At 36.4% G+C, this 15,539-nt stretch overlaps 1 protein-coding gene across 6 annotated transcripts in view; it reads left to right on the forward strand.

Moving 5' to 3' along the window:
• The window catches only part of GRIA4 (glutamate ionotropic receptor AMPA type subunit 4), a 382,353-nt gene that overhangs the window by 295,417 nt on the left and 71,397 nt on the right, over window positions 1-15,539 (forward strand). For all 6 annotated transcript variants that reach the window (NM_001373892.1, XM_054523828.1, XM_054523830.1 and 3 more), the window contains 4 exon segments: window positions 1,480-1,638; window positions 7,053-7,220; window positions 8,440-8,544; window positions 15,148-15,258. In NM_001373892.1, the coding sequence (NP_001360821.1) occupies window positions 1,480-1,638; window positions 7,053-7,220; window positions 8,440-8,544; window positions 15,148-15,258 (543 nt within the window).

Below are 15,539 nucleotides of genomic sequence, written 5' to 3' on the forward strand. Positions count from 1 at the left end.
ATGCTGTTATGGTTACTATAGCCTTATAGTATAGTCTTAAGTCAGAAAATGTGATGCCTCTGGCTTTGCTCGTTTTGTTTAAGTGGCTGTGGCTATTCAAGCTTTTTAGTAGTTCCATATGAATATTAGAATTGTTCTTTCTAGTTCTGCAAGAAATAATGTTGGTAATTTGATAGGAATTGCATTGAATCTGTAGGTTGTTTTGGGCAATGTAATTATTTTAATGACATTTATTCTTCCTATCCATGAGCATGGGATGTTTTTCCATTTTTATGTGTCATCTATGATTTATTTCATCAGTGTTTGGTAGTTTTCCTTGTAGAGGTCTCTAACGTTCTTGGTTAAATGCATTCCTGGATATTTTGTGTGTGTGTGTGTGTGGCAGTTTTAAATAAGATTGAGTTCTTGATTTGGTTCTCAGCTTCAGTGTTGTTGGCTATAGAAATGCAACTGATTTGGGGGCATTGATTTTGTATCTTGAAATTTTACTGCAATTGTTTATCAGACATAGTAGTCTTCTGGAGGAGTCTTTAGGATTTTCTAGGTATAGGATGATGTCATTAGTGAACAGAGATAATTTGACTTCCTCTTTTTCCTATTTGAATGCCTTTTTTTTCTCTTTTCTGATTGTTCTGGCTAGGATTGGAGGTACTATGTCAAATACGAGTGGTGAGAGTGGACATCCTTGTCTTGTTCCAGTTATTAGGAATAATGCTTCAAGCTTTTGCCCAGTCAGTATGATGTTTGCCGTGGGTTTGTCATAGATGGCTTTAATTAGTTTGAGATATGTTCTTTCGATGCCTAGTTTGTTGAGGATTTTTATTATGAAAGTGTGTTGCATTTTATCAAATGCTTTTTACTGTATCTGTTGGGAGGATCGTATGGTTTTTGTTTTTAATTCTGTTTATTTGGTGAATCACATTTATGGCTTTGCATATGTTAAACCATCCTTGCATCCCTGGAATAAAACCTACTTGATCACAGTGAGTTATCTTTTTGATGTGCTGCTGGATTTGGGGTGCTGGTATTTTGCTGAGGATTTTTATGTCTGTGTTCATCAGGGATGTTGGCTTGTAGTTTTCGTTTTTATTGTGTCCTTGCCAAATGTTGGTTTCAGTATGATACTAGTTTCATAGAATGAGTTAGTGAGAAACAGGAGACTTTTTGATGCAATCATATTTATCTCTTGTATCCCCCTTTATACTTCATAAAAGGCAATCAGAGGCATTCAAGAAATACTTGATTTGAACTGAAATAAAAACATATCTTTGTCTCATGTATTGGATTTTGAATTACAGAATTTAACAGCTAAATAGACACAATTAGATTTTCCACACCTTTTATTATCATTTTCCACATTTTTAGCCATTGCTTTATTAAAAATCTTTTAATATGTATAGGTTATTAATTTATGTTACTATTGAAGAGCTGCCATATATAATAAATTAATTTAACAATCTTTTGTATCAATTTTTATAGGGATTCAAGGATATTTCTCTTGAGAGGTTTATACATGGTGGAGCCAATGTTACTGGATTCCAGTTGGTGGATTTTAATACACCTATGGTAATCAAACTAATGGATCGCTGGAAGAAACTAGATCAGAGAGAGTATCCAGGATCTGAGACTCCTCCAAAGGTATTTGTTTATTTTTATCTACTGTATTACTGATAGTTTCAAAATTTAAGATGAAAAGTTTATTATACAGTTTTTCCATTAACATTTTGCCAAACATAGTATGGCATGGGAAAAAAGCATTTTGTCCTTATAACTGCCTTGCACATGCTCTTAATAATTTCTAAATTTCTGTATTTAAGAGTAGAGTTGCTAGACATTAGCTCAAGCAGTTTACTATTATTATTACAGTACTATACATATGAAATTCCTTTCAGAATTATATGTTTTTTTAAATTGTTAACTAAATACTTCAAATGTGAAAGAGCATCCGTAACTTTTCTCTTACACAGAAATCTTCATGAAGTGATTTAAAATGAGTAGGCAAATTAGGAAATTAGCAGAAATGTAAAATATACAAGCTTCTGCAAAAGTTCTTTTTCAAATTAACAGTGAAAAATCAGGTTGTTTTCATTGTTTTCTGACTGATATTGTGAATGTATGCTATTAATATTTGCTCAGAAAAAGCTGGTAAATTTCTGATCATAAGCATATTTGATCAAACTAAACAGATAGATGACTTTCTTAGACCTCATGTTAAATTATGGCATAATGTTTCTTAAACTCCAACTTAGTGGTTTGAGCCCCTACCTAATAAGGCACCATCATCATCATTTGCTAATCTATTACTTACAGGGTATTCCAGTACAAAGTTGTATATACAATTTGGAAATTCAAGCCTAGAAAAAGCAAGATCTAAGGATAGAGGGTCTCAGCTCTGCTTCTATTTTCTAATTATAATATTTCATATTGGCTATGTCCATTTCTTCTCTGAAATACTGGAATTTGGCCAGCTCAGCATACCATCTTCACTGCCTTATAAAATCACAGAAATTTCAAAACAGAACATTAAATGGATGTCCACTATGTGTCAAGCACTGTCGTCCAATCCTTTGATTTTACAGATAAATACATGCAAATTATTAAATGGATTTGTTAGTTGGCTGTCCTTGAGTCAGGGACCAGGTTCATGGAATACACAGGATATAATTATTTTAATGTCTCCTATTTGATTATATCCAACTAGACTTGTCTATGCTATAGCTTTGTCCTCTTTGTTATATAATCCTCTCATCATTCACAACTCTTGGCATGATGCTAGGCATTCAGTAGCCATTTATTAAATAAATGCAGTACAATTAGTTCTTATTATTCACAACAGTTATGTTCTATAAAGTCTCTTTAAATACTGAATAAGTAAATATAGAACCATTGCTCCAGGGGAAATATAGGGTTAAGTTCTGCTAGCCTCTGGTTACAAACTTTTTGTCAACTATTCAGTACATAACCTTGTATTATGCGTGTTTCTGTTTAAAGAAACCTTATTTAATGTATTGTTGGTTCATGGACATTGAACTCCTGGCCAACAGCCCATGGTTCATGCCCAAATGAAGCTTATTTAACATGCGCATTTTCTCCATAAGGCACATCACAGCCTTCTTGCACTTGCGAGCACTAAACAGCACGTCAACACTATGCTTTTGGGCCATGTTAAACAGTGAAATCATCAGCAAAAAGCACAAAACTGCAGAAAACATGGCACTAAATAGAACACAAAAAGGACACTTGTTTACAGTATGAGAGCAGAAACAAGGAAACAGTGTTTCCTTATTCAGCCACAGCTGGGACCTTGTGTGATGGGTTACTCAAATTGTTCACCACTATATACAGTTCCACAAATAACCACAAAAGTGCCACAAGTATCGATTTAAGAGTCACAAATAAATATTAGCAAGGAGGAAAATTTGAAAATTTAGAATCCACAAATAATGAGGATTGATTATAATTAATTAAAGTGTAGTCTAAGTGTTTAATTTTTCAACCAAGATTAAAAGCGTGACTTCTGATCGTGTCACTTCCCTGCTTTAAAAAAATCTCCTGGAATCAAGGTTTTCCATTCTATAGGCCAATCAGGCCTTTCCAAGTGCATGATCCTCTGCCTCCTTTCTGATGCTCCAGCCAATGTGAGCTGCCCTGCATTTCCCCACCCTTTATCACTCCCTGTGCACGTACTTCTACTTCAAAAGTCCTCCACCATCATGTCTACCTGTCGAAATCCAACCATCTTCCAAGGCTTTATCTCAAATTCCACTTTCTCTATGAAATCTTTTCTTTTTTCTTTTATTTTCTTTTCTTTTTTTTTCGGGTTGACTTATTTATTTATTTTTTTGAGACAGAGTCTCACTCCGTCACCCAGGCTGTAGTGCAGTGTCGCGATCTCGCCCTTCACTGCAACTTCCGCCTCCTGCATTCAAGCAATTCTCGTGCCTCAGCCTCCTGAGTAGCTGGAAATTACAGGCCTGCACCAGCACACCTGGCTAATTTTTGTATTTTTAGTATAGACGGGGTTTTGCCATGATGGCCAGGCTGGTCTCGAGCTCGTGGCCTCAAGTGATCCGTCCCAAAGTGCTGGCCTTACAAGCGTAAGCCACTGCGCCTGGCCCAGATCTGGTATTTGATACCACAACAGGGTGATTACAATCAACAATAACTCACTGTACATTTAAAAAGAATTAAAAGTATATATATATATTTTTTGTCAATGTGATTCCTTTCCCCCTTGTAATCTCCATAGTATATCATTGGGCAATTCTCATCAGAGAGTTAATATAATTATTTGCACACTTACTGTTTCACTCCTATAAACTCTCTGGGGCAGTAACCATCAAATACTCATCTTTGTAGTCTTCATGATTCCTAGCTAGAGTCTGCTACATTTTTCAAAGAGCTCTCAGATATGATATGAAATTTCATCCTTATAATAACCACAACAGAGAGTCACTATTATCTTGTTTCATTTCATTTTGCTCTGTTTTATACTCCATAACCAAAAAAATGTGCTTCACATTCCCATAAACCTATGTCGCAGAATTAAAATTCATCCCGGTTCTTTTTTCTCTAAGCCCAAAATTTTTCTACTGCACTATGATTCTGCCCAATTCTGTCTTGTTATCTATAAATCTTAGTAAATAGAAATCATTTCATCATTCTAATCACTTATCAGAGCAGTAAATAACTATAGGGCACTATTTACCCTGCCTAAAGATGAAATGATTATGTAAGACTTTTCTAGGTGCCACCTAGAACTTGTCAGCCCGTAACTGTGCATCCCTGGATTATAGCACAATAAGACACATAGAAAAGAACTACATCTTTTGAAAAGGTAAAACTGATTTAAACTACTGCTTCTTTCCATCTATCAGCTCTATGACCTGTCAAATCCCAGGTCTTTGCCACTCTGGCTGAATGTCTCCTTGGCTCTGCACCACTCTGTGTGATACCTGCTCTTTTTTCTGGTTCACATATTTCATAAAAATAAATGGACTTTTTAAAACACAGCAAACGCATTTGCTTTTTTGTGCCATCTCTTCTCAGCCTCTTTCCTCCTGTTGAAAAAGTGGCAATATTTTTCTTTTCTTCCTCCTTTGGTCCTCAAGTACTGGCATTGCATTTTTCTCTTGCCCTTTGTGACTTAAGCAAGATTCATTTTATTTCTCATTTTTATTTTCTTGCCTTACCAAAAAAAGATGATTTGATGACTTTCTCTACTCAAAGATGTGTTGGGTCAGGTAGAGGACGAGCACATTCATTTTTGGTGTAACCTTGCTTAAACACCTTAATTTTTCTCAGCTACCCCATCCCAATCAATTGTGAAGGGCACGTCTATCCAGAAGCTTGTTTTATCATGTCCTGGAGGAATATATAGGAAAGCTCTTAATTTACATGGTTCTTTTAAATCCGTCTAATACAAGAGTTATATCCTATACTATTGAACAGTTCTTTGTTAGAATTAATGCTCCTTATTTTATCCATGTTTTAGTTTTTCTCTTCCCTATAATGGTGGCTGCTATGTCTCATGGCCGTACCGCCTAAGTTTACTTTCTTTTTTTTTTTTTTTTTTTTCCCTGAGACAGGGTCTTTCTCTGTCACTCAGGCTGGAGTGCAGTGGCACAATCATTGCTCACTGTACCCTTGACCTCCTGGGCTCAAGCGATCCTCCTCCCACCTCAGCCTTCCAAGTAGCTAGGACTACAGGTGCACACAACCACACCTGGCTAATGTTTTGCAGTTTTTGTAAGGATGGGGTGTGGCCATGTTGCCCAGGCTGCTCTTGAACTCCTAGGCTCAAGTGATCCACCCACCTCAACTTCCCAAACTGCTAGGATTACAGGTATGAGCCACCATGCCCGGCCCTAAGTTTACTTTCTACAATTGGAATTTCAAATGATTTTTCTTCATTTGAAAGCACAAAATCAAGGAGATCATCCTCCACTTTCTACAGCACAAACCTACTGCTCATTCAGGCATGGAAGGTGTTAATTATAAGGAACTGACCATATGGAATTTCTAAAGGAGACAATGTAGTTTTTGCCATGATTAGTAGTTAGTAGTTGATACTATTTAGCACAGTTACTAGTACATACCCATTTGTTGAATAAGTAGATCTGTCCTGCTTCAAGAAAATTGTGCCCTATTTCCATGTGTTCAGGAATTTTCTAATAAATCTCTACCAAAAGCGATCCCATGTTGATTTATTTTTATATTTAGAAAACTACATTTTTATCTCAATCTTTCCTCACTTTTTCTCCTAACCTTAATAATCTTTTCTCAGAGGTGGGGGGAGCTCATCTTTTCTCAAAGAGAAGCAGATGGTCTATCCTTCACATCTCCACTTGGATCCTAGGTTACATTGAAAACTTTGATCCTAGGTTAACGAAATGACTTTGCCTTCCTGTGCACCTGCATTGGGTGTGGTGTGGCAATATCCATTCCTATTTAGCATAGTCACTGATGCATACACATTTGTTGGATAAGTAGATGTTATTTCTGGCATCATATTTCTGAATAACAATAATAAACAATTCCACTCATTCTTCTGGGAGACTGAACAAAGATAGATACTTCAAGTCCATGAACTTATATTAAATCTCAGAGAACCTTGCTAGGCCTTTTGGAGCAGGAAAAGATTAAGAGGCCCAGCCCTCCTGGGGTTCAACCACAGAAACCAACTACAAGGCAGATTACAAAGCTGCATTAGCCTTTGATACGTTAGCTATTTGTACTGGGACACAACAGAAAGGCCTTGCCTAAGTAAGGGTCCTTCTTCTCCCAATTGGTGGAAAACTGTTTTATCAGAATTTCTATTTTTCAGAATAGTTTTTCTCCTTTTTAAGTCAGGATGATAAGATTTGGTATACAGGCTTTATATTAAAGCAAGAATAGAAATTTCTGAAGCCAGAGTCAATTAATTATCAGTAATTTAACCATCCTTCAGACAGAATGGTGCTTTATGTCATAAACTTACAAAGACCCCAGACCATTTCTGGCACTCGATAAGATTTTAACATTTACCATTATATTCATTTTCATTTGGTTAGTACACCTCTGCTCTGACTTACGATGGAGTCCTTGTGATGGCTGAAACTTTCCGAAGTCTTAGGAGGCAGAAAATTGATATCTCAAGGAGAGGAAATGCTGGGGATTGTCTGGCAAATCCTGCTGCTCCATGGGGCCAGGGAATTGACATGGAGAGGACACTCAAACAGGTAACTCACAATTTTATTTAAGTTCAATTCATTTCATGGTCTTGTTTTAATTGAACTTTCAAAAAACAGACTAATTTATCCAAGCACAAATACTTATTACAATTGCTACTTAAATATATCAAGCCATCATTTTTGGGACATTTCTAGATAAAATACAAGGTAGAATCTTGCTGTTTACATTTTATGTGGATGCATAATCAGGATAAGCTAGGTTATGTTGCAGTAATAAAAAACCCAAATCACAGTGACTCAAAACAACAAAGGAGCTTTGCTTATTCAGACACACGCTAGATTAGTAGGGGCACTTGGCTAATTGTAATCACTCGAGGACGTAGGCTGGCAGAGCAGTTACCATCTTGAATTCTGCAAAGGGAAATGGATAGTTGGGGGCAGGTTTCAAATTGGCAATTAAATTCTGTGGCTTGATAATATCACCTGTCCTGCCTATTTACAACTCATATGTCAGAAGGAGTCTCATGGGCCTAGCTAACCACAACGGGTTCAGGAAGTATAAGCCCACTTGGGTCCTGGGACATACCAGAACCAGAAATAATGACTACTTCTGGAGATCTTTAAATTGCTTTGTAACTTTGGATTAAGTAGTCAGTTTATTTTATTCTTTTATAATTATACTAACACTATTTGTTCAAATAATTAAGGTAATATATACATATTTAATGTTACATTTTAAATGTTCTGAAATGTCACACGTTCAAAACATAGGCAAAACAAATTAAAAGGAAATTTGGAATAAAATATATTTCAATATTTTCAAAAATGTTCTTGTACGTTTTTGCTTCTTATATCTTAATTTTAACATTAGCAAGGTGAGAATATGATCTGGCATAAGTATCAGGGTTATTTAATCTATTTTGTGGATATATAGATAAAACTGAAAAGTAACCATAAAAAATTGTCATTCCTATAAAAATACTTTATAATTGAGGGAGGATTCTTCGAGTAAAAATGGAAACTTTATAATAGTAAAAACAAATAAAACATATTCCTCTTCCAGGGGTATAGCAAAATTGCTTATATGTCCCTTTGATATTCTTATTTCAGATTCTATCCCAATAGCTCAAATACCTAATGGCATTTCAGTTAGTTGGTTATAGTTGATAGTTCTACTTTTTAAAGTAGTTATAAGCCCAGCAGACGAAGTTAAAATTCCTATAAGTGAAATTGCAAGTGAACACGTGTGGTTTTCTTTTTCACTTAGGTTCGAATTCAAGGGCTGACAGGGAATGTTCAGTTTGACCACTACGGACGTAGAGTCAATTACACAATGGATGTGTTTGAGCTGAAAAGCACAGGACCTAGAAAGGTGAGCCATGATCAAACTGAAAAACAGAATTCTCTGTTTCTTAGTTTGTATGTAACATTTTAAAGGTGTACAGAAGAAAGATGGCTGAACATTTCCTTTTTTTGTGAGTACTTACAAATACTTTAGTACTTTCTTTATAATCAATGCTGAGATAAATGTGTGTGTCGTGTAATTGATATTTAGTAGTGTGCCCAAGCTGAAACAAACTAATTTATACACTGTTTATATCCCTTATCCAAAATGGATGCAATATTTTGGGTGGGGTTAGCAAAAAGAATCCCACAAAACAAAATTGGTTCTGCAGAACAGAACACAAAGCAGTAAAGAGACATACGTACCTCAAGGTAGTCATTTATGAAATTATTAGAGCAAGCACAAAAAAACTACTTCTAATGGGTGAACATATTTAGAATAGGCTGGTGTTTTTGAAGTAATCAACTAGATAAATTTCAATGACCAAAAGAGAAAGAAGATGGATGGTAAGATTATTATTAGGCTGAGAGGGAGAGAAACATCTAAGTTGTTCAGGAAGGTGCTGGTGCTAGGTTCCTGGATTTGGGAAGATAATTCTGCTAGTGGTAAGATGTGAATAGGTATAGAAGTGGTCTTCCCAGCATTCAAGAAGTACTTTATACAGTGCAACCATACAGCCCCACCACAGTAATTGGTTATAAGTGTTTTGTAGCTAACTCATGTAATTTTTAACATTCCCTTTATCAAGGAACTAGGATGTTCAGGGAAACAGATATTCAAGTTAACCTTATCTAAAAGCTGTATTTGGCTGTTTAAAAAATTTCCAAAATATATTTTCATGCTTTTATGTAATGATAACTGCAATTTATGATATGCCTGCTGTATCCTAAGCACTGGACTTGGTGCTTTGCATGATTCCATCCTCGTGACAAACCATAATTTGGGTAGTAGTATTTCTCTTTTTTTCAAATGAGAAAATTATGGCCCAATAAGTTATCTTATCCAAAGCCTGTAAGTGAGAAAACATATTTTACTCTTAGTATTTTCTCCCTTACTCACCTACATAGGAAGAGATGATTTCCTGCTGGAGGAAAACAAATAAAGGAAGGCTGCATGGAGGAGGTGGGATTTAAAATTGCCAGGATGTTAGAGTTTGGATAGGATGAAATGGAAGGGGCAACAACCGAAGAAAGGCTTGGAGGCAGGACCATTAAAGTTAAAGTGTTATACAGAAAATGGCAAAGGCTTTCCAAGTTGTGTTTTGCTTCAGTCTATAATATGGGTGTGCTTCTATACCTGTGAGAAGTCTGGAGCTGCCATGAAAACCATCTCTAGATTTCCATCTTCTTAATGGCATAGCCCACGTGCAGGCTGCCAGCTAATACATGGTAAGCTGGAGACTACCTGATCCAGATCAGGAGTGGCAGGAGATGGATGGCAGCCAGGGGCCCCAGCTGCACCTCACGGCAGGCTCTTCTAAGGAGATTGACTGAAGCAAGGGAAGGAGATGTTAAGAACAGCCCACTCTACCAGCACACAGCCAGCAACAAAAAAGAGGCAAGTTTTAATTAGAGATCCTCTGCTAGCTGGGGAGCAGACAGATATTCCACAGGCCCCTAAAAATGTTAACAGGTGGACAATGCTAAATGCTAACAGGTGGACAAAGGTAAGACTGGCTCACCTCCTTGCCACACACCAGACCTTGCAAAATTTGCCATTTAAACAGAATATTTTAAAATGCAAATGACAATTACTTATTTTACAAAACTGTAAGTGCAGAACGTCAACTCATTCTCTATAAGAGAAAGAATAGTGGAAAAAGAAAGCTGGTGCTAACTAGCAGTAATATCGCCAAGTCAATCCTAAGCCAAAAGAACAAAGCTGGAGGCATCACATTACCTGACTTCAAACTATACTACAAAGCTACAGTAACCAAAACAGCATGGTACTGGTACCAAAACAGAGATATAGATCAATGGAACAGAACAGAGCCGTCAGAAATAATGCCACATATCTACAACTATCTGATCTTTGACAAACCTGAGAAAAACAAGAAATGGGGAAAGGATTCCCTATTTAATAAATGGTGCTGGGAAAACTGGCTAGCCATATGTAGAAAGCTGAAACTGGATCCCTTCCTTACACCTTATACAAAAATCAATTCAAGATGGATTAAAGACTTAAATGTTAGACCTAAAACCATAAAAACCCTAGAAGAAAACCTAGGCATTACCATTCAGGACATAGGCATGGGCAAGGACTTCATGTCTAAAACACCAAAAGCAATGGCAACAAAAGCCAAAATTGACAAATGGGATCTAATTAAACTAAAGAGCTTCTGCACAGCAAAGGAAACTACCATCAGAGTGAACAGGCAACCTACAAAATGGGAGAAAATTTTCGCAACCTACTCATCTGACAAAGGGCTAATATCCAGAATCTACAATGAACTCCAACAAATTTACAAGAAAAAAACAAACAACCCCATCAAAAAGTGGGCGAAGGACATGAACAGACACTTCTCAAAAGAAGACATTTATGCAGCCAAAAAGCACATGAAAAAATGCTCACCATCACTGGCCATCAGAGAAATGCAAATCAAAACCACAATGAGATACCATCTCACACCAGTTAGAATGGCAATCATTAAAAAGTCAGGAAACAACAGGTGCTGGAGAGGATGTGGAGAAATAGGAACACTTTTACACTGTTGGTGGGACTGTAAACTAGTTCAACCCTTGTGGAAGTCAGTGTGGCGATTCCTCAGCGATCTAGAACTAGAAATTCCATTTGACCCAGCCATCCCATTACTGGGTATATACCCAAAGGACTATAAATCATGCTGCTATAAAGACACATGCACACGTATGTTTATTGCAGCATTATTCACAATAGCAAAGACTTGGAACCAACCCAAATGTCCAACAATGATAGACTGGATTAAGAAAATGTGGCACATATACACCATGGAATACTATGCAGCCATAAAAAATGATGAGTTCATGTCCTTTGTAGGGACATGGATGAAATTGGAAATCATCATTCTCAGTAAACTATCACAAGAACAAAAAACCAAACACCGCATATTCTCACTCATAGGTGGGAATTGAACAATGAGAACACATGGACACAGGAAGGGGAACATCACACTTCGGGGACTGTTGTGGGGTGGGGGGAGGGGGGAGGGATAGCATTGGGAGATATACCCAATGCTAGATGACGAGTTGGTGGGTGCAGCGCACCAGCATGGCACATGTATACATATGTAACTTACCTGCACGTTGCGCACATGTACCATAGAGCCTAAAGTATAATAATAATAATAATAATAATAATAAAAAGAAAAAAAAAAAACAAAGTGGTCTATTCATAGTACTGAATCTTTTCATAGCCTATTGAACCATGATGGTAACAAAAATTAAGACTTTTCAAAGAGAAACTTAAGGAGTAAGTTGGGAGAGTGATTAACAGTACATCTTCACACCCAGCTGACACTCATCTAAGGCTCTTAAAAGAAATATGAAGTATAAAATGATGTAGACTCATCTATCTTCGTTTTTCTGTGGCAACGATCAACTCGGGCATTGTGTCAGGAATATTAAACTTAAAAATGAGCTACCATGAGAGACACTATGCTGGTGAAACTAGGCAATACGTCTGAGAAGTGAGCAATCATTCTTGTAAATTGAACACTTGCCAGCAAGGGAGCTATCTTTGAAAACAGATCAGAGAGTCAACCCATCAGTTTGTCTGTCAGCAACAGGAAAACTGATTGAGAGTCTCATTAAGCAGAAGCCACAAAGCTCTTTCTGAAGTCCCACCTCCTAAGTACAGCGGAATCTTCATATCACTCCAGTGACCCCCATGCAGGGCTCCAGAGGGAATGCTCCAGAGTTGCATGGTTTCAGAAATCTTTAATTGTAAAAATTGTATGTATTGAGAGCACATTATATGTCAGACACTGTAATGGAAAATTGATGTGCATTTTTATATTCAATCCTCATGACAACCTAAAAATAAGATATATATTTTTTTCTCCTTTTATCGAAAAGTAAGGTTCAAAGAAACTAACTAACCTGCTCAGAGATGCTCAGCTAGAAAGAGGTGGGGCTGCAGTAGAAACCAAAATTCCTGCAGCTCTAGAGCATCACTCAAGATCTTGACTCAGGTTTCAAGATCTTGAAACATCTTCAGTCCCATTGCCTATAAGGGTTTAGGGCTGGTGTGGGAATTAGGTCAGATTTTTCAGGGCAGGTCTGATCAAAGCAGCTCTCCAAGGAACCAACTTTGAGTAGAACAGGAGCTCCTCACAGCCGCTCAGTCCCTGTCTGTTCTCTATGTTCTAGGCCAAGACCATCCTAAATACAGACACATTTTCTCACATATCTTACTATAGTTACATTTGCATACAAATCACCTTTAGTAGTCCAAAGAAGGTGAATATTTTTCTGACATCCTTTATCAATTTAGTGATTTAAATGCTTCCATATTTTTGCTCTAGCATTACAAAACCACTTTTCACTCACTTTTTGTCTATAGGAAAAATAACCATTTCCCTGTCTAATTAAATGAAATCAGTCATGGGAAACATTCTTAATAAAATGCAAAATGCTGTGAAGACTAGAGAGAGAAATTCCATCTTCTGTGAGGTCTGGGTCCAAACTTTAGGATTCCTTTCTTTAAGAACTTACCCCTCATGTGGACTTACTTCTAAATAAGCCCATGGTCCACATGAAATCTACCATTAACTGGTCCCATATCACAAAATATGACTTTCTCTTTTTTTTAACCAGAATTGCATATAGGTATAAGGCAAAAAAATTAAAGTTTGCTTATTATTTTAATTTGCTGGCACTTCTGAATCATTTATCTTTAAAAGGGGAATAACTGCAAACCCATGGTTTAGTTTTTAAATGCAAAATATCAAGGTCTTGCCAATATCTAGGTACTTTCCAAAAATGTTTCCCAGATCTGTGATTCTTTCTGTTGTGGGACTCATTAATAAAGAAAAATTGTCTCTCCTGAAAACTGGCTGATGAGATCTTCAGGGTGGGTGCATTTTAATGGAGTGCTAAACTGTAAAACCCCTTTTCATGTCACATAACTGTCATGTGGAAAGCAGAGTTAACAAGAATCAACTGACTTAAGTACACATAAGAATTGAGGAGAGGGTGGGTCTCAAATATATACTTGTTTTAGATTTAAAATTTCGCATAATTATTAATAAATGTCAACCAGAGATTGATTCACATGGACTACTGAAAAAACTTACTGAACTTATAATTTTGGATCAAACCAAGAAGTGTAGCAAGCCGTATTAATAAAAAGTTTTTTTCTCCATCTGTTTTGTTATTGAATTATATATGCAACACTTGTGAATAATCTAGTGCCTCTTTCTGACATGTTAATGCTTACTCTATTTTAATATGCTCATAAATACTAACATGGCAGTTGAAAAACTTGGATTAGGCAAGTGAGACTTCCAAAACATATTAGAACAAATAGTGAATACAGAGCAGTGAGCAAATGCATACATTTTATTGGAGACATGAGTTTTATCAACTGAATCAAGAAATTCAAGAAAGAAGTTTGTCAAGCATTAAATGAACACCCATTTTGGAAGGTCGCGTAGCATAATAGCAAAGCATGTAGACTTGGTGTCATATAGTCCTGAGTTTTGAATTCAGGCCCTACTAAAGTGTAACTTTGTGTAATTTGTTTAGCTCTCTAAAATGAATCCTCACCTCTAAAATGTGGATAATAACTGCCCCTACTCCATACTTGGTATGTGTATTAACCTTAAGACATATACTTTTAAAAAGCATTGAGTACATTGTCTGCCTCACAGCAAGCATTCAATATGTAATAGCCATTATTATTGCTCAATGGTCTGCAAAAAACAAAGAATCCTAAATTTCCATTAAGATCCCATTGTAGCTTACTACTTTTCAGAGTACTTAAGTAATTACTTAATTCATTTTTAGGAAAAAGTGTTTGACTTCTAAATAAAAAAAAAATTTTTAATGAAAAAAATACAAATTTAAATGTAATATTTGAAAGCGAAAACATTGACCACTAATATTCATCTCTGATGTAGTTAGCATTTCAAAAAATGGTAAGATTGTTACCTAGTGGCTAGGTTATACCAAACCCAAAACCATTCCTGTTTTGCTTTAAAAATATACAAGTTTTTTTTGCTTGAAAATATTCTGTACATGTTCTTCTTATAAATCTGGCTATTCCCTTTACTACACAACCTGTAACTTTATTGATAAAGTCACACAAATTAATTTAGGGGGCACCAGTCTATCTCACTAGAGGAGGGGATCTGCATAAAATAATGTACCGTGCTCATATTCCTTTTGGAATCACCATTCCCAATCTCTTGGCCACTCCACTATTGTAAACAGTAAATTTGCCAAACATGTAACAAGACAGGATCCTTAATACCAGGAAAACTGGCTCATGAGCAAGTAAGAACACTTCCAACCACTTTTTTTTCCATTGGCTTTTGTTTTGTTTGCTTACATTTGTTTTGGTTGCTTACCTATTCATACCCTTCATTGTTCTAAGAAGAACTAGAGTAAATGCTTCTAAAATATGTTTTCAAGCATGTTCTCTATTTGGCAGGTTGGTTACTGGAATGATATGGATAAGTTAGTCTTGATTCAAGATGTACCAACTCTTGGCAATGACACAGCTGCTATTGAGAACAGAACAGTGGTTGTAACCACAATTATGGTAAGTGTTGGTCTATGCTTTATGGTGTTCCGTTTTGTCCACAGGCAATTTTAACTCCCCAGCGATGGTGAGCAGGGAGGGCAAAGCTGACTGTTAGCAATGGTGACATGGGTGTTCTGATCCACAAAAGCCTATTGAGGCTTTGAATAGGTTCATCCTAAGCTTTGAGTACATATAGTACTTTTATTTGTATTATCTTTTGTCACATTGTTGTTCTTGGAAAAATGCTCAGATGTTAAAAATTGAGACTGTCAAACTCTAGTTGGAAATGTATGAAATGC

The sequence above is a fragment of the Pongo abelii genome, chromosome 9, assembly GCF_028885655.2.
Source record: "Pongo abelii isolate AG06213 chromosome 9, NHGRI_mPonAbe1-v2.0_pri, whole genome shotgun sequence".
NCBI classification, from domain to species: domain Eukaryota; kingdom Metazoa; phylum Chordata; class Mammalia; order Primates; family Hominidae; genus Pongo; species Pongo abelii.